The sequence below is a fragment of the Blastomyces gilchristii genome, assembly GCF_000003855.2.
Source record: "Blastomyces gilchristii SLH14081 genomic scaffold supercont1.11, whole genome shotgun sequence".
NCBI lineage: Eukaryota > Fungi > Ascomycota > Eurotiomycetes > Onygenales > Ajellomycetaceae > Blastomyces > Blastomyces gilchristii.
The window spans coordinates 1,983,482-2,002,222 of record NW_003101672.1 but is presented as its reverse complement, the minus strand read 5'-3'; the positions used below and the strand labels follow the sequence as shown (position 1 = coordinate 2,002,222).

Genomic DNA, 18,741 nt, shown 5'->3' with positions numbered 1-18,741 from the left:
CTTGAGATTCTTATAATCTATGATTATCTCAAATTCAGAGATGCTTTGAAGTTCAGAGTCTCATTCTTCTAGACAGTATATAATTATAAGAAGTTTCTTATCATAGATCTTATAGTTGCATTCAGTGAGACTCAGTTTCTTAGATATAAAGATGCATAATTATAAGACATCTTTATTATCATATTATAATATAGCTTCTTCTATAATATAGTCAGAGAAATCAGCTTTAACAACTGTCTTATAATCAGAATCAAATATTATTAGTATAGAGATATTAATGAATATCTTCTTTATCTGTATAAATACAGCTTAAGTATTCACTGATCATTGAAATACTAAATCTTTCTTAGTAAGTTCTGTAAGTAATCTTGTAATATCTGAGAAGTTTCATATAAATCACTGATAGAAGTTAGTGAATTCAATGAAGCTTTATACATCTTTCACAGTATATGAAGTCTCTCACTCAAGAATAGTAGAGATCTTCTCAGAATTCATTCAAATTCTCTTATCAGCTTCTATGATAAAGTCTAGATATTTTGTACTTTTAACTTCAAAATCATACTTATTAATATCTATTGATAGTTCTGTCACTTGTAATCATTGTAATATCTTCTACATGTATTCTTGATATTCTATTCTGAATCTGTCAGTGAAGATGAGAATGTCATCTAAATATGCAGATATAAACTTATTAAGGAAATCTCAGAGTGCTCAGTTGATATACTTCTGAAATGTACTGAGAGCATTAGTCAGTTCAAAGAGTGTGACTACTTATTCAAAGAGGTCATAACATGTTCAGAATGCTGTAAGCTATTCATCTTCTTCAGTGATACAAATCTTATGAAACATGGTGATAATATCAGCTTTGTAAATTATTGAGCTCATCTGATACGTGCTAGAGTTTCATTGATGAGAGGTAAGAAATAACGATCTTTCTTTGTCAATCAGTTCAGACCTCGATAGTCCACACAGATTATTAAGTGTCTTCCGAAGAAGGAGAAGTTCATCTCGAGACATATTATAAAGAGGGTCTCACAGTGACTTGAAGTCCTTATCATTCTTCTTTTCTAACTTGATACTGTGATCCACTCCTGAGTCTTGTAAAGAAGGTATATTCATAATGTTATCTTATCAGAAGACATCTAGATATTCATGATATTGTTCAGAGAGTTTTATGTGAGAATCTGTTATTGTAGTATGAGATAACTTTTCTAGGGCTTTCTTGATATCAGCCAGACTGACAGAATAGATTGATATATAATTCTGCTATTAATGACTTTGTCAGTGACTCTGTCAGCAGTTTTGATGATGACTTCTTTTTCAGAGCATTTTATAAGTGTTGGCAGAGATCTGTGTAAGATTTATAGTCTTATGAATATCATCTTCATGAATTCTATCATTATTAGGAAATATTAAGCTCCTGTTTTAAGTATTTAACAAGATGCCTTGTTCAGATAGTCAGACAAGTTCTAGTATGAGATTATAGTCAAGATTCTCAACTTTGTATGCATAGGCATCTTCATGTTGATATTCTTCAACATCTATGTTTAGTTTCATCATATAATAAGTGTGAATGTCTTTTAAATCATCAAATTCTGCAAGGAGTTGAGGTCTTGATAAGAAGATACACTGAAGGTTATAATGTCTTATAATTGAAGATTTAATCATTGTGTAATAGCATAGACTGCTGTCTATCATGGCTTTCATATTATACATATTATCTATTACAGTAGATATAAGAATCACATTCATTATCATTTTCTCTTCAAATTATTATTATTTAATCTCTTCAAGCTTCTGCTTGTGAATTTGAACAGAAGCTAATCTTTTCTCTGTTTCATCAGAGTATTCTCATAGTTATCTTTCAAATCCTTCTCTAATGTAATGTGATTGACACAGACAGGCACTGATTCATTCTTTGAATGAGAAGACACTGATCTTTCTCTTAAGTGAGAAGGCACATAGATTAATTGACAGTTGAAAGCAATGTGTTCTGATCAGTTACAGTTGATATATACTTTATATTGACATTGATCAGCGACTTCTTTGAAAGTAATCTCAGGGACTTGAAAGCCTGTTTAAACAGCAGAAACTCTTGCTTGTGTATAGATATTTGAATCTATTCAGTTCATGATATCTGTGTCATTGCTGTTACTTCTCTTCAGTGTGAGTGTATGAGTAGCTGAGATATAATGTCTTCTGTCACTGTTCTGTATACTCTTGAGCTTGATAAGATGATCATTCAATGTTTGAAGCTGTGTGCAGAAGCCTTTATAAGTTGAGTCTTTATTTATACTTATAAGAGTCTGTAAGAGTTTGAAAGTTAATATCTTCTTGAGCATGCTAATCTTCATTCAATTCTTTCAAGATTGATCACCTGCTTCTAAGATCTTAATGTCAAAGTCAGAAATGAATATTGTAAGAGAAGTATTTCTCTATTAAATACTCTGTAATCAATCTAACATCTTCTGTTATATGATAGTGTCTCAGAACAGAATATCAAGATGTTTTATAATATTATCAGATATTTACAATACTGATTCACATGCTTTCATTCATGAATGAAACTTCTATTTTATATAATTCTTCAATTATTCATTGATATATTAATCTTGATTGATTAATAAATTGATGATATTTTTATCTACACTCAGTTTTATAAGCATTTCCATTCTTCATAATAAGTAGAGAGTGAGATTGAAAGTATTGAAATATATAGAAGTATCTAAGCATTCTTTCAGCACTTTTATATTTGATTCTGTAGATGTTGAAATTACATAAGTTCTTTATTCAGTTAATTATTGAATCTTTTTGTATTAAAGTTGTTAAGTTGTATGCATGTCTGCTATCTATTACTGTTGTAATTTCAACATTGCTTAGAGTCACTGTGATATTACTTCTATACTCATACTTGAGAGTTCTCTTATATTATCATTAGACATGATTATATTGTTTATCAGATGTATAATATCTGTGAAATCTGAAGAAGTGTAATTGTATGAATATCTTATATGTCTGAGTGTCAGAACTCTTAGGTCTTTTACTGATATTCTCTTGTAAAATCTTCTTATGAATCAGAGTGACTGATGAGCTAGCTTCTATCTGAGAACTCAGTGTCTGCTTAACTATTTCTCTTTTCTACATGTTATTACATGTTTGAATATCTCTTGATGAATAATCATTTCTAATAAGAAGATGATGAATATTTTTCTAGTGTAAGAAGTCTACACTGAATAGATTGATATAATATATAGGTCTTATATAACAAAGAGAAAAATGTTAGAGAAGGGAAGAAAGAGAAAGTGTGAGAATCAGTGATTGAAGTGAATATTTATACATGTACATGGTGATCTACACAGTGAAACTTCGGGGTGGAAGAATAGGGGTTTTTGTACACAGTGGAGCTTCGGGGTGGAAGAATAGAAATTCTATAGGTTTTCAGCCGAGGATCAGCGACCGAGAATCGGAGTGGTAGGAATCTGTGAAGTGTAACGGAATAGTCTATATGATTGATCGGGCGCAGCCCGCCACAACAAAGATCATTTGTATTGATAATAATACTGCAGTCAAGAATACAGATGACTTCATAAATTAAGTGAATAATAAAGATCTAGAGATGAAGTATTCTTCAGAGTATATTTATAAGTAAAATGATGTAGCAGAGTGAGTAGAAGTAATATTAATAACAAAGATAAGAACTCTATAAATAGAATCTCTTCTGTCATAATCACTTTTCTCTGAAATTTCACTTACTGCTATCTATCTTACAAATCAAATCTCTACTAGAATTCTAGATTGAAAGTCATCTCTATAAGTATTGAAAGAATTTCTACAGATTAAATCTCACTTCTGTACTTATCTATAAATCTAGAGATATCACATCTATGCAAAGATACTGAATGAAGTTCTTAATAGAAATCACTCTCAGAAGCTAGATTCTCAAGCTTATATTAAATATCTAGTTGAATATGATTCTATAAACATCTATTGAATTTGAATTTCACTCTTAAAATAGATGATAAGAGCAAGAGATGTAATATTTGATAAGAATAGAAAATTCAACTCTGAAGATCTCTATATTGAAAGATAACTAAGAGATTGAGTATCTAAGAAGATGAAGCTTCTAAATATGAAAGTTCAAGAATTATTGATAATAGCTACTTCTATCAATCAATTAGATGAGATTATAGATACTGCAGATATTAATATTTTTCACTCTGAAGAAAATGCTTAAAACTCTGAAAAAATAGAGAAGAAAAATAATGAGTATAATTATTATAATATTTTAATTCCTTCTACACTAGATTCAATGCCAGAGCTAACAGATCTCAATGTTGATATTAATACTTATTCAGCTGTGATAGATAATTATATACAGAATATTGTATCTAGAGCTTATAATATCAGTACTGACTTTGATAAAGCTAATATTATTGAAGACTGCAGAACATGAAAATGCAGAGCTACTTATCTTATAATAGTTACAAATGTCAAAGACAATTCTTGTTAAATAATTAATAAGATATTCTCTCATTCACACTCAGACTTCTATAAGTCTTAAAATTTATTTTTAAATACTGTTTTCACAGTTATCAATAATATATCTATATCAACAGCATTTATACTGATTTCAAGAATTTATAGATCTCAACTGTCAGATTTACTGAATCACTGAACAGATATTAAAAAACACTCATATTACAAAGAATTCAAGAATACTGTTAAGTAAGAATGAAATAGTATATCTCTACAGAATATATATAAAATTACTAGCAGATTACAGAGAGATATCTCAGTTATTTCTCTATAATAAGTATTTATCTACAAATTTGATAATGAAGATTTTCTTTTAAAATACAAAGCTTATATCTATATATATAAAGATCTTCAATTAATCACAGATCTCACTATAAAAGCTTATACACTAGCTATCAGAAATCTCTGAATCTTATTAACTCTAATAGCAGTATTTAATCTAGATATGAAATAGTTAGATAAAATTAATATCTTCATTAATAGTGATATTAATAAGCTAGTATATATAAAACTATCTAATGAATGATGAAAGTTGAAGAAGATGTAAAATTTGAAGTATATAAATTATATACTAAAACTTCTATAAGTACTATATAAATTATACAGATCACTTCTTCTCTGATTAAATAAACTATCTTTAATATTAAGAATACTAGACTTTATCTCTATATTAAATAATTAATATCTCTTCTTTAATAATTGATTAATTATCTTCTTCTATATAAATAATATCATCATTCTATCACAATAAGAAGATTTAAAAGAAAGAGATTAATTAATCAAAGATCTTAAAAATGTCTATAAAATCTAATAGATGAGAGATTTGAAATGATTTCTTAATATATGAATAATATATAATTATCTCAACTTAAAGCTCTGACTATATCAGAATATCTATATTAATAAGATAGTTAATACATATCATTTTATATATACTTATAAGATTTATATCTTACTAACTGATACTCTGTTAAAGTCTTTTAATAAATCAGTCATATCTGTAAAAATTCATTATTATTAATAATATATTAACTTCTATATCTACTCTGTGATAATAACTTACTTTGATATTATATATACAGTGAATAAACTAGCTATATTTATAATAACTTCATCAGAATATTACTTATTAGAGATGAATAGAATAATATCTTATCTATATAATATAAGAAATCTTATTATTCAATATAATAATAATATTAACAGATCTTTATAACTTAATCTCAAATCTGATATTATTAAAGCTATCAGTGATATCTCTTTCACAGATAATCTGAATCACTGCTCTATATAAGAATATATCTTCAAACTATTCAGTGAGACTGTTGATTGAAAATTAAATAAATAGATAATTATAACTATCTCTATCACTGAAGCTGAGCTTGTTACTATCTTATAAGCTGATATAAAGTCTATCTGATGAGATAGATTCTTTTAATATATTTAATTTAAATCTGATCATAAGATTTATATTCAATATAATAACTGTTAAACTATTAATATTCTTATGAAGAAAGATTTCTCTATAATTACAAAGCTTTACTATATTGATATATATAAAAGCTGACTCTGAGAATATATTTAATTCAGTGATATTACAGTTGATTGAGTGTTCATGACTCAGATGCTAGTGAATGACCTTACTAAGACTCTGTCATGCCAGAAATATACAGAATTTATCAAGATGCTAAGCCTAGTTAATATATCAGATATTATCAAGATATAAGCAGAATAAATAATCTATCTTAATATAATCTTTGCAGATTTATCTACACTCTTTTTATTACAGCTTCATTAACACTTTCATTTACATGTTATATTTGCTGAAGAGAATGTGTCAGGAAAAAGAGATTATATACTACTGAATATCATCAATATTGTATTACTATAATATTTCTCATCATTATCAGCTTACTATAATACTTATCTAATACTTGCTTATACTAACTCTCTTAGCTTGCACATATATTTTACTATAAATAGCTCTATCTTTTGTATGAAATAGATATATTAGATAGTGTATGGATAATATAACAAGCAGATCTTGATACATATAAGATTCATATGTCTTCAACATATTCATCCGTGACACTCAATCCGACACTCAGCCACTGTTGAAGAATCGAGAAGGCTTGTTTAGAAACGGGAGCTGTTTGGCGAGTTGAGAGAAACGAAATGCCTTACCTGGGTCTTCCATTGTGGGAAACTATATACATTATATGAACGGAGAATGGCAACAGATACTGGGTAGATTGGTATAGTAACATCCGCGTTTCTGACCTTACGGGTACGTGTAATTTGGTAGATGACGTCATTGCTCCTGACCCACACTTTCTGTATTAGGAAATCCTGGCCAGCCCTACGGACCCACCAGATAACCTTAATAGTTAACCTTAATTTGTGACAAACCCCACGAGAGATAACACCCGCGCTGAAAGCGAGTCTACAAGAATTTGCGACAGAGGCCCAGAATTAACGAGCCATATAGATTTCACGTCAGGAGAACCGGATGTCAGTGAAGTAGCGAGAAGACTGGTGGGAAATAGGGAAGCCAGCAAACCGCGGAAACACATGACGAGAGATCTATTAATTACGCTCCTACATATGACTCGTAGCGGAGAACACAACTAACCATTGAAATATCCTCGCCCTGGTTCCACCTATGGCTCGTCTTTAATCTTGATTGCTTAGACAGCAACCGCCTCACAAAGTCACTGCCATCTCTCATTATCCATACACCATGGTGTGAATCAGCCATTCATGAGCGCCGCGTGAAGAGTGGGGGATGACCAATCTGCGGTTTCAGCACAGATGGGTTATGTTGTGATTTAAGCAGCGTCCGGAAAACGCCTATTTAGGACCCAGAGCATGCAAGTGGATACTCAATTATTATCGTAGACAGACCAGCTCCACTTGCGAGAAAAATAGAGATATTCAAATAATAGATAGACAAGATGTAAGCTTTACCGCTTCCATGTCGCTATCTTTTTGCGGCGCTTCTCGAAATTCTCGCCTATATTGATTCCATCGCCCCGCGGCCCATCCTCCGTAGCCCGTCTTTTCCGGCTCTTCTCCAGGACAGTGCTTCTGCCACCCTCTCTACCACGCCGCGTGAGTCGTTCGATCCTATCGGCCCCCTCACCCAGGCTTCGCCAATCTTCGCCGCCATAGCCCCCAGGACGGTTCCCTCCACGCTTCGCCCGTTCCTTCTTACTCTCCTTCGGCAACCGCACGAAGTTGCCTTCTTCATACGTTCGTCGCTCAAGTTCCTGTGCTCTCTCCCGCTCGGACCGCATTGTTCTTCCTCCAGCCCGGATCGTTGTGCCAATGCTAGGCTCTGCAGTGGGTGCGCTGGACATCTCAGCAGAGACGAATTCGTCAATGACGGCGGATTTGGCGGTGCGGCGGCCACGTTTCTCCTCGCGGCTATCCGGTGTCGTAGTGAGGAGCGCTGTGGGTTTTATCTTTGGCGGCCGATAGATACCATCGCCAGTGTCTTTCCTACTCGGTGCTTTGGACTTTTCCTGATCTTGAGTTCCACGCGAAAAAGCGGCCAAGTTAGGTCGGTATGCCAACTCATTAACATCTTCGTCTTCGTCCTCGCTGTCCTCAGAACCGTCAGAGTCACTTCCTGATCCAGTTTCGCTTTCGCTTCGGCTTCCACCATCACTTCCTTCCCCCAGTTCCGTTGTTCCCTTCCGGGATTTCTTTGGCTTCGATGCGGCGTCTTGTTGATTTCTCTCTGCGTCTTCTGCTGCCTTTAGCACCTTATCAACCTGGTATTTTAGGCGGCCTTCCAATGGTCGCACACCACGCTCTAAGAATAGCCGTAGCTCTGTCAATTTTTTCACAGCATTTTTATGCAGGGATGCATCCTCGCCACTCCCTTGTCCTGTGCCATTCGTTTTGTCTGACGATCTACTCTTGGACAGATTCCTCAGTTGTAGAACCACCACAAAAACTAGATTTTGCAGATAGGAAAGGAATATTTCGTTCTTTGTGTCAAGAAGTGAGATGCCATCGGGCGGGGGCAATATAGACGCATTATTTACCGGGACATCACCGTGTGGCTCGGAGGTTGGGAGAGAGGAAAGTGCGCTTGAAAGGCTGGTTGTGAGGGTTTCCAATGAGCTTGAGAGGGACTGCGCGGGAGCAGATGGTGTCTCAATGTCGATAGCCATGGCAATTTAATAGCAGGTCAATATTCCGTTTCCAGCGATCTCCAGTGGGCTGCCAGCGCCTTCGAGACCTGTATAGCAGTTGGTTATTCTTTCGTAGTTAGTTACCACCAGCTCGAGCGCTCGGGATTTTGTTTTTTTCTTGGCAATTTTTTTTTCCAAGGTTAGGATAGCGCCACCACGTGACTGGAGATCTTATCCACGTGATAATCACCAGCAACAACATTCAACGAATCGTGCCTGTCCGTGGTTCAAGCTCGTGTTTAATAGCAAGTTCATGGCTCGCTTATTTATTATTAACTGGCCCAGGTGACTCTGTTGTGGCAAAAATGACGTGAGTCAGAGCTCTAGTGCTGATGCACACTTCGCTCTATTTAATGTCTAACGATAGATTTTTACTTCTACTTGAAGTCAAGCTTAACATGCTGTCTCCCTCAAAACTTCAACTTCGACAGGATACATTGCCTGTTTCATATATGGATTTCCTTATTACGCAATTCCAAAGCAGCGACATGCACATCCATGATCATTGACCGTTTGCAAGAGCTGGCTTATATGCCGCTTGAGCTCCGGGTTGTTACTACACCATTCAAAATATAACCCTATTATTGGTATTACTCTAAAGTCGAGTCATATTCTCCTCATCCCAGGTGAAGTCAACTGATTGATGATACACTGTACAGTCGTGGATGGAACCTTCATGTGGAAAAGAAATGGATTACTGTATCCGGCTATAGCTATCAGTGTCAGTAACTTAAATCACAACAGTATTCAGTCTAAACAGTATTGAGAGAAATATAGAAACTGATAGATGATCTTGAGATACTTGCTCTGAATCTGATTATCTCATCAGGACACAGAGACTTATGATAGACCAGATCAATCTTTGGAAAGAAAAGATGAGAGAATTGAAAAGAGAAAGAAGAAAAAGAAAGATAGAAAGAAAGAAAAAGATTGCCATCAATGAAACATACCTAGTATCACAACACCCCAGACTTGGACAGCGAAACGCGCATTCCCATCAATGGAAGCAAAACCATGGCCATGATCACCAACCCGGGACTTTATCATATGCAAATGTACCAGTCTTCCACAGACAGGTCTCCATCATTCAACGTACAGGAATCCAAACTACCAGGAAGAAAAGGATCTGAGAGCTGCTTCACCCTGAAAATTGCGATCCGTCACTCACTAGGTTTTGGGCTAAGTTGATACTCCAGTCTACCGTACTAACCCTCCCGTTAAAATCATTGTTGGTCGTTATTAGCACTTCCTGCTCTGCTTTTACTACAAATATTCATTTTTGATGGTGGATGGAGGGATATTCGCTTTTTGGAAAATAGTAGGAAGGCCTTAGTCTCTGAAGCCCTCAATCCACACGGCACAGAGTTGATGAGGATAAGCTGACATGATGTATTTTGCACCACATAATCGCAAAATGCCTGGAGCTGAATTGAAAGACTGTGCCAATAATACCTCGGCGTTCCCTGATAGATCTGAATTAATAGCCCTTCATTACCTCAATACCCCGTGTGTGGAAAGGCCTCCCTGGAAACCGGCCGTAAGTACAGAGCTATAGAAACCTTTGATGGCACACTGCAAATAACCCCCAGGTATTCATTTCGGCCGGCCTCGGGAAATTTTCAGCCCTTCATGGTCGCGAATGGGAGTACCATAACACGCGCCATCTTCCAGCGGTCCTCCATGGCGATGGGACCTGGGAAATAAATCCTTACAGCGTAAACTTATCGTGCATATCACGGTTGAATATCACGGTCGTTAACATAGACATCTCAGTGTGCTCCATCCGTCAGGTTGCGAAATACTTCCGCATCCTGCCCTGTAGCACTAAACCCCTGGCGAATTGGAGTGATGGGGGACATTAGCATTGGCAAGGGTCCAAGGGAGATAAATACATGAGGGATGGGCCTTGCCGTTGCGCCGGGATCCAGGCTCAGGATATCCGCCCGTCTGAAGACTGCCGCTTGCTCAAGATCGACGCTGTGATGAGGAGATCCTGTGGGATTATGTACTCTGGATGATAAGAAACGTGAACTGCGGAGTTGAAATAACCACTAGTTAATTAACAGCCACTGGCGATCCAATCGCCGAATCCCTAGTCATAACAGTTCTCAGTGCGCTAGCTCTGTAGCTGTTATTAGGTTGTTATGACCAAGCGTCCAAAGGCGACTATAGATATGCAGCCGATATGAGACGTGCTGCTATTCCCGGGATACTGGCACCGTAACATCCGCCTGTGCATTTTGCTCCCCGCGGTCTGGAAGTTTCAACCCCCTCCTCCTTTCCTAGACCACCCCCGAACCAACCACAGCTAGATTTAAGAGCGTGTTTAGCTTCGTTAGTGAGAACTGCAGGGTAGACAGGATCGAGGCTGGAAGACACCACCCAGCAGTTTGGAAGCAAGAAGCCGGTTCAACACCAGAACGTCTTCAATATTAGAATATCCCGCCCAGTAGTGCCGGTCGACGGGGGACCGGACCGCCAGCTGCATCGGCCAAGTCGGCCAGGTTCTGTCAAATCGTGGATGTTTCATGGATAGATACATCCAGCAGTAACGACCGCCAGCAGTTTACCATGTAACCAGGGCGTACCAGGGCGTTCTGCCTAGGCCCTGCCGGTACTTTAACTCTAGCATCAACACACCGACTCGAACTGCGATGAAAAATGAATGACCCCATCTATGGTTACGGAACATGTATGTACAGTACGGAGTACATGTACACTAGTTACATCCCGCTCACCAGTGCCAAGTGGGCCGTCTAAACAAAATAGTGGACGACGCATACAGCGTATGAGTGACCAGCCCGGCCGGTTTTGGCCATGTCATGATCATGTCCCGAGTACTCCGTACTCCGTACTGTGGTACGTAGACGATCTGGTCGAGTCTTCTATCTGCTAGCACTTGTGACCTGTTGCACCAGGATCAGGCCGGAGGAGGGCCTGCTTCCGTTAGTGTCATGGCTGCACAGTGAAAACTAGGCTAAAACACCTAGTAGATCGATCCGGCCTCGGTTGATTTGGTAACTTTCATACCATACTGGGACACAGGCAGGCTGGACTAGAGAGAATGAGGAGAGAGGAGTGAGGTATGTGCTGCAATAATGGGGTCTGATGGCCCGAATAATATCTTCTCTGCCGCAACGAAGTGTATATCCTTCTTTCTCACTTCATTGTCATTAGAAATTATATATATATATAATTGAATACTATGGAGTTAAATACTGGAACTTTCAACGGCGGTTCCCCTTAGCCCTGGAATTCTGCAGTAGGTAGTTACCCACGCCCTTGGGGGTTTCGGTGGTGCCAGCAGTCAGGTCGAGCTAATGCTTACCCCTAACCACTGGTATCATTAATAATATTAGTTATTGTCATACGCAGCGTAGACGATGGCACCGAACGCCTGTCCCTGCGAGGCTGCGAGGCGAGAAATAACGTTAACTCGGTGGCTAGTGTTCTTGCGTCAGGGAAACAGAGTGTCGGGATCTGTTCTCACCCGTGATCAGTCAATGACCATTTTTCCTTTTTATTGATTTCTTTTTTTTCTTCCCTCCTACCTTCCTTCCTTTTCAATTTCTGTATTCCGTATTTTCGAAGAAGCTTGCGCGCGCAATTTGTTTTCATCGGATGGTTGTGTCGAACTCTATGATTATGTCCAGATCCAAGACCCTTTCGGAACGTCGCCAAAGAGAACCAGGGGATAAAATAAACGTGGGAAACAAGAAGAAAATATAAACCAAAACCAAAACCAAAAAAGCTGGCTGTGAAATGCGAAATGCGCCTTCTCATATGCTGGAAGTGAAATGAAAAAGGTGATCGAACCGTGCCCATTATTGTGAAAACAGCAACACATATACGCCGATCGTTACAAGATGGAAGCCCCCGGAGGACATAGGAAATTCATTCAGCAACTGCTGGCCTTCTTGCTGTCAGACAGCTCTGTGTGTGTAAAAGTGCATGCTTGTAAACTTTGCGCACGAGGTTTTCTTTTTTCTTTTTTCTTTTTTCTTTTTCTTTTTTGCTTTTGTTTATTTATTTTTCTGTTTATCCCGTTTACATTGCCGGTTTTTGACCCCAAACCACGTAACTATTGTCGTGAATGTCAGCCAAAAAACACGCTGGACCACGCTGAGGAAAACTGGTAGCTGTTTATTCAGAGAGAAAAAGAACTTGGAACTCACTAGTTATGCAGTGGATGGACTCCCTTCGTCTGCACAGCAGCGCGGACCTGCGCGTTCAGTTCCTCAACCTCCGCCGGACTCCAGCCCAATATCTCTATAAATGGAATGAGCGTGAAGGCCTCCACCTCGAGATAATGCGACGCCATCATTGCCCCGATAAGTTTCTACAGTAGCATTTACAGTTAGAAAATAGGAGGGTCAGATTGAGACGCGAGACAAGAGAGAGATATATAGAGAGATAGATGAACGGTGGCAGGGTTGTAGATTTTGCACTCACCAAGCGTCTATTCTTCGGCCACGTGCCTATAGGTAACCTCATTACGCGCTGCTCGATGTTGGTAAATCCGGCCTGTTCCATCCAGCCCTTGAGCAACGGCGCATGGTCCATGTTTATGCCTATCTTTTCGGACGCCAACCGTAGATTCCGAAGCATTTCGACTACTTTGTAATCGGGTGTGACAGTGCCGTCTTCGGAAAATACGGTGGCTGTGGAGTCTTTGAATTCGACCCAGCCGCCGGGTTTTAGATGTCTATTGCGCTCATTAGGGAAAAAGAACATCTCTTATGTTAGGGATTGGGTTAACTCAACTCATAAAACTTCTTCACCAGTCGTGGCCAATCTTTGATCGATCCCATCATGTACCGGCAGTGTATGAAGTCGTATAATTCCGTTTCTACCCAATCCTGCTCAAGATCCTCGACTATAAATTTGACATTCGGCGGCGCCCTACACACGGGTTAGCTCTGGATGAATAGAGAAGAAAATACAATGGAAGAACAATAGGAGTGCCTCACCATCGTGGCTGTATCGGGCTCAAATCGACTCCAGTCTATGCAACAATTCATTTTATTCAACAGGTCGTCCTTTTCCCAGCAAAATTCCGAAATGATAGCCTTGTGGAAGTACTCACCAGTTCTGCTGATGGATATAAATCCCCTTCAGTAATTATCACGCAGGAGTTAGTAAACAGTGGAACTTAATAAATAACAACCGCAAAGTTGTAATCAATGAACATTCAACCGTACCCATTTCAATCGGCCACTTGCCCGTTCCCGTGCCTATATCTAATATCCTCTTTCCATCCGGGTTGATCGGTGCCAAGAAAAATCTCTCGTCGCACAGATAGTAAATGGCATAATGGATGAGGTTGAGCCGATCCTGTTCCCTTTCGTCGTTGGGGAATTTGTAGTCTGTATATACCGCCTGTCAGATATATTACCCTTTGCATGCATACATAGATGCATATATATATAAGATATTCGAATGCGCCCCGAAGCTCCAGACGTCGGCAAACCTGGATAGTAGCTGCGGGGGTCAAGGACATGAAGGAAACGGTTTACGCACTTCCCTCCCGATACCGTCGGCCATTTTTCCATTCGTAACTGACGATGGAGGAATGGAGACTTTCGGTAAAGTCCAGCCTTGATTCATGCAATGATGAGCAAAAAAAAGTCCCCGGCGTAAAAATATAATTATGGTTTATTTTTTCCCTTTCTTTTGGGTATACCAAAAGGAGACAGATGGGAAGTTCGGAGAGGAGAAACAAACAAAAGGGATGGCGTACAGTTCCTCACTCAGTGTGGCTCTGTTTTCTGCAGAAGACTGGCTCAATCTGATATCAGTGCTATTCCTGGAAGCGTAGTTCAGAGCGCGTATATTCCATTCAAGTGCAAATTAATGACACGAGGAACCCCACCAATCTGGGGGGAGTGTTAAGAGAGAGGTCGTACTTCATCAACCTCGACCCTGCTGCGGTCAGAGACCCTCTCGCTGTCCACCTCCATGTTCCCGTGTGCGATCCGAATTTCACGCGAGATCGGAAACTCCGAGGAGAAAATATTAGAATTAAAATGGCATAAGTGAGCCAAAAGCAAAGAAAGAAAGAGGCCTCTTTTGTTTTAATGCCCTATTGCTTATCAGGAAGATGGGGTGCAAGAGAGTCAGTCGGTGGGATAGGTTTTTGCTGATGAGTGGCGGGCGGCGGGACAGAGTTCGAGGTGTTGCAAGTCTAACTAATTTATAGCTAACCTGAGGGAATCCCGACACCTGGGAATTGGTTTGGCAGCGCGGGGACTTCTTTATTATTATTATTTTTCCTAGATCGATGACGGGGAATATTAAAGTTAGTTTTTTTTTTTTTTTTTTTTTTTTTTCAGACCGCCCAACAAGCCCACACCCACCAGAGAGAGTTATGTCATAGCGGCGGCGTTTGCCCCGAAACGATGGGCTACTATTTCATAGGCGGACTAGCTAGGAGAAGCCTAGGATCAAGTTCGGAGCAACAATCGCCCTGGCAGATTGCTAGCATGCTCCAGCAGAAGAAAGGGTTTGCAGCGTCCATTGCCAGCTCGGCTGGTGTCGAGTCAGTTGGTGAGCTTAGGGCCAACCAGTCCAGTCGCTAACTACATATACAGTACTCCGTATGTGTGCACTACTATGTATGCACTGTGTATCTGCAGGCCAAGATAACATGTAGCGGCGTACAGATTAGTTACCTCCTTTTTTACCAACTTTTCAAAGGAGGCGGCATGGCACAACACAACTTTATTTACACATCTGGCTCACACACGAAAGGTTGTGCTGATGCCAATGAGGAGCAGCTGCTGGGGCTGCAGCTGGCGGCGCAGGACGGCGCAGGACGGCGCAAACCTTAGTTGGTTAGTTAGCTGGGTATGTTCTTGGAAGTTGGGGATCTCCATCTGCTCGGAAACGAGGGAAAAAGTCTGAAGATGCTATTTATGATTGCTATTGTTCCTATTATTCTTCATATTCTTCTTCAACCATGGCGAACGTGCAGAGTATCCGTCAAGTGGCGCGGCAGGAATATCCAGGGATCTGGTAACCGGCAGCTGGTTGAACTTGGTAAACTTAGCACCATGAATCTATCTACGATGTATGAAGTCCAACCCGAGATCTAAGAAACAAGATGTACGCTGGGAAATCACAAAGCGAAAACAAAAAAAACCATGATGGAACTCCGATCCTCAATAACCGCCTATCACACTCGTATCCTGCCGTTTTAGCTTGCCCTTTGGAGCACTCTGGCCGACCCAGTGTCTAATTATTTTCTTCTTTCTTTTTTTACACCGTTATGTTTATTCTTTTTTTTTTCCTTTCTTTTTCTGCTACAGGTCCATGTCCCTTGGAAAATCTTGATAAAGTCCGTTCTGTCCAATGTCCAGGTTCGCCGCCGGCCCCTTTCCAAATTGAATATCATGATCTCGTTACTTCACCCAGCATCCCATGCATGGCCTCTCAGTGCCAAGGTTAAAACTTAACTTCGCTCAGGCTTTCTTCCTATCGATCTGGACAATTCTCCCTTCCAGCACCGGCGCAATGGCCCGTGTCCACGCTGGCGAAAATCCATTCGTGGCGTGATCAACGGGCTGCACCTTGTCAGGACCAAGCCCGGCCTTCTCTCGCCATTTGCGCACAAAGTGTCGAGCCACTACCTCGCGGTGGTCTGCATCTTCGACAGATCGAGCGGCTGTAGTTACATAGTTGCGAGGTCGGCTGAGGATCTCCGGCTCAGAGTCAGATTCAGAATCCATAGTGCTCTCACTCTCGCTAGTAGTGCTGCCGTTGCTGCCACTGTCATAGCCATCTGGTTGGTCTCCGCGTGAGAGCTGATCCGCTGCTTTGCCTGGTTCATCTTTATGTCGTGGATTGGCGCTCTCGTATTGAAAGCTACTGGAAATTTTTTCTGGGGTTTCATTACCGTCTACGATTGGTTTCTTGGGCTGCTCTTCTGGGGAGGCGAGCGGAGAGGTGGCTTCCATCCAGCCAGGCCCGTGCCAGCGTTCGTTCACTGAGTCCCAGTGACGATGCAGACTCGGGCCTAACCGATTCCATGTGCCAAGTACTTTCAGGCTGAGAAAATACTGTCGAAGAATTGTGCTGATCAAAACCCCGTTTTCCTCAGAGATTATCTCCTCCGCTTCCCCCCCTTCAGACTCTGTAAGAAGTGCTGTATACCCATCCTTGCCCCGCGCCATATAACCGCGAGTCGCGAGTGTGTACAGCCTGTCATCTTCAAGATCTTCTCCACCTACTTTAACAAAGGCAATGCGGGATCCAGGTGGTGCGGAAAGTGCATATCCATATTGGATGTTTGACACCTGGGGAAACCGCCCTTCGAGGGCCGGTAGTTCGGAAACGCCATTTTCCAACGCGGCTCGCAGCGCCCGCCCCTTCACACGCAACACCACCACTGGGTCCTCGAAGGGGAAACAGTTGAGAATATCCTTCACCCTCAGGGGGCCGGGAGGATATATCTGATCCCCGCGAATAGTACCCGATGCCATCATCGCACATTCCGCATGGTGATGGAAGCGCATAAGGTCACACACGAAATTGCCAAGGTTGGACTCCTTCCTCCGCACCGTCGTGAACCGCGCATCCAGTGGGTTCGCCGTATAACCGACTGGTTTCTGCAGCTTGGCTTTCAGTGCTGAAGTCAATTTGGCCACCAGTTCGACTGTGGCAGGGTCCTCCGGTATTGCTCGAACCACATCGCGGCGTGTGATAGAGAAGTCCCAGCCGCCGCTACCGTCCGTCTTCCGCCATGCTTCGATGTAGCTTAGTTGTTTAAAGTCCGTGCCCGAGCGGAGTACATGGGTCGATTTGACAATGCTGTGTCCGTAGAAATGGTCATGCCCGCCTAGAATTATATCAATGAGACCTGTCGGCGTCTTTTTAGCCAATTTATTATCGTTCGGTTCCCGCTGATGGGTCACGGCGACGATGAGGTCGGCGCCTTGTGCGCGCAGGCCGGGGACTAGTTCGTTTGCCGTTGCCGACGCCGACTTATAGATGATAGGAGGGAGTGCGTTGACTGTATCAAGCCTAAAGATAAAAGTTGTCAAATGACTACGTGTCAGTTAAATTGTATCAAGAACGAACCTAAATAATGAACAATGATTATTTTTCTTTTTTCCCCTTACCACTCCCTCTCTCCAAGTCCAATAACTCCAACTTTTATACCGTTGGACTCCAACATGTGCGTCTTGGGACAGTTGGCCAGTGGCACCCCCTCGCCCAATGCGGGGTCAAGCATGTTCGCCAGCAGCCATGGAAACTTGCACTGGTTCCTCAGATGTTCGAACTGCTCAACGCCAAAGTCTAGATCGTGGTTCTGTCAATTGGTAAATTCCTTTAGTCCACACAATATATCCAAGTTATGGTTAAAGTCCAAGGGAAGGAGGGAGAAAGGGAGGGGAAGTTTTGCTAAATAGAGCGCTGCTCACTTACCCCTACACACGCAACATCAGTTCCAGCCTGGTTGAGGAACGGCACCATGTGCCGGCCCTTTGTAACGGAGCTCTCGAGGCTGGGGTTGAAAGCATCGCCCGAGAAGAAAGTGAGCAGCGGCGGCTGGCCGGCGAATCTGGGGTGGTTGCGGTAGTAGTTGACCAGGGTCTGGAATCGCGGGGTGCCGCCAATGGGCTCTGCAGAGCCGGCTCTAGTAGTAGTATTGGAGTTAGTTACTGTGGTTTGGTTATGTGCAAAATCATAATGACAATTAAGAGGAATGCGAGTACTCACTCGACATGGTAGACGTCGTTGAAATGGAGCAGGCGGAGGTCTGGCGTTCCTGTTCGGCCGCAGTCGTAGGTTGTCGAGAGCCCCGCCGCTTCGGTGGGCGACATGATACGTTAATTATCGGTTTAGGTCAGTCCAATCAGACTATCGCGGCGAAGCTTCTGCGTGGTGTGGAGGGAGGGCTTATTAGTCTATCTAGTAGGACGGCTTGCAGAAATTGGTCTATTGCGGCGTAGATAAAGAGGGTCAATATATGTTTACCCGGAGTAAGGATTTGCCTGCGCCA

At 40.9% G+C, this 18,741-nt stretch overlaps 4 protein-coding genes across 5 annotated transcripts; 1 reads left to right on the top strand and 3 right to left on the bottom strand.

The window, feature by feature from the left end:
* Positions 1 to 6,639: 6,639 nt before the first annotated feature.
* BDBG_05796 (U3 small nucleolar ribonucleoprotein Lcp5) lies at positions 6,640 to 9,214 on the bottom strand. The gene has a single exon (XM_002624242.2). It carries the CDS (start codon positions 8,715 to 8,717, stop codon positions 7,500 to 7,502), a length of 1,218 nt encoding a protein of 405 aa, XP_002624288.1. The 5' UTR covers positions 8,718 to 9,214; the 3' UTR covers positions 6,640 to 7,499.
* A 3,429-nt stretch (positions 9,215 to 12,643) lies between these two features.
* BDBG_05795 (uncharacterized protein) lies at positions 12,644 to 15,372 on the bottom strand. Its single transcript, XM_031722319.1, has 11 exons — positions 15,095 to 15,372; positions 14,645 to 15,010; positions 14,479 to 14,516; positions 14,259 to 14,335; positions 13,940 to 14,104; positions 13,825 to 13,850; positions 13,709 to 13,743; positions 13,503 to 13,640; positions 13,191 to 13,443; positions 12,914 to 13,077; positions 12,644 to 12,819 (listed from the first exon to the last, which is right to left on the bottom strand). Exons 2-11 carry the CDS (start codon positions 14,696 to 14,698, stop codon positions 12,786 to 12,788), a joined length of 984 nt encoding a protein of 327 aa, XP_031579165.1. The 5' UTR covers positions 14,699 to 15,010; positions 15,095 to 15,372; the 3' UTR covers positions 12,644 to 12,785.
* Positions 15,137 to 17,852, top strand: BDBG_05794 (the record flags this gene model as incomplete). Of its 2 annotated transcripts, XM_031722318.1 has the most annotated exons (3): positions 15,137 to 15,284; positions 15,435 to 16,521; positions 16,837 to 17,852. In XM_031722318.1, the coding sequence occupies 2 exons, from the start codon at positions 15,137 to 15,139 to the stop codon at positions 15,566 to 15,568; spliced, it is 282 nt and encodes a 93-aa protein (XP_031579164.1). In that variant the 3' UTR covers positions 15,569 to 16,521; positions 16,837 to 17,852. The 2 variants fall into 2 exon arrangements, with proteins under 2 accessions (XP_031579164.1, XP_031579163.1); XM_031722317.1 differs by having other exon boundaries at positions 15,435 to 17,852.
* Positions 15,559 to 18,740, bottom strand: BDBG_05793 (5'-nucleotidase). The gene is made up of 4 exons (XM_031722316.1): positions 18,459 to 18,740; positions 18,165 to 18,375; positions 17,858 to 18,048; positions 15,559 to 17,759 (listed from the first exon to the last, which is right to left on the bottom strand). Exons 1-4 carry the CDS (start codon positions 18,560 to 18,562, stop codon positions 16,199 to 16,201), a joined length of 2,067 nt encoding a protein of 688 aa, XP_031579162.1. The 5' UTR covers positions 18,563 to 18,740; the 3' UTR covers positions 15,559 to 16,198.
* Between the last annotated feature and the right edge of the window lies 1 nt (position 18,741).

What these genes read in the sequence shown, in the direction of transcription:
- BDBG_05795 (XM_031722319.1), bottom strand. Translation starts at nt 14,698, where the DNA reads ATGGAGGTGGACAGCGAGAGGGTCTCTGACCGCAGCAGGGTCGAGGTT. An exon ending in TATATCCATCAGCAGAACTG is followed by an intron (nt 13,744 to 13,824) that starts GTGAGTACTTCC and finishes ATTGTTGCATAG; the next exon opens with ACTGGAGTCGATTTGAGCCC. An exon ending in CTGGTGAAGAAGTTTTATGA is followed by an intron (nt 13,444 to 13,502) that starts GTTGAGTTAACC and finishes TGAGCGCAATAG; the next exon opens with ACATCTAAAACCCGGCGGCT.
- BDBG_05793 (XM_031722316.1), bottom strand. Translation starts at nt 18,562, where the DNA reads ATGTCGCCCACCGAAGCGGCGGGGCTCTCGACAACCTACGACTGCGGC. An exon ending in AACGACGTCTACCATGTCGA is followed by an intron (nt 18,376 to 18,458) that starts GTGAGTACTCGC and finishes TACTACTACTAG; the next exon opens with AGCCGGCTCTGCAGAGCCCA. An exon ending in CTGATGTTGCGTGTGTAGGG is followed by an intron (nt 18,049 to 18,164) that starts GTAAGTGAGCAG and finishes ACCAATTGACAG; the next exon opens with AACCACGATCTAGACTTTGG.
- BDBG_05796 (XM_002624242.2), bottom strand. Translation starts at nt 8,717, where the DNA reads ATGGCTATCGACATTGAGACACCATCTGCTCCCGCGCAGTCCCTCTCA.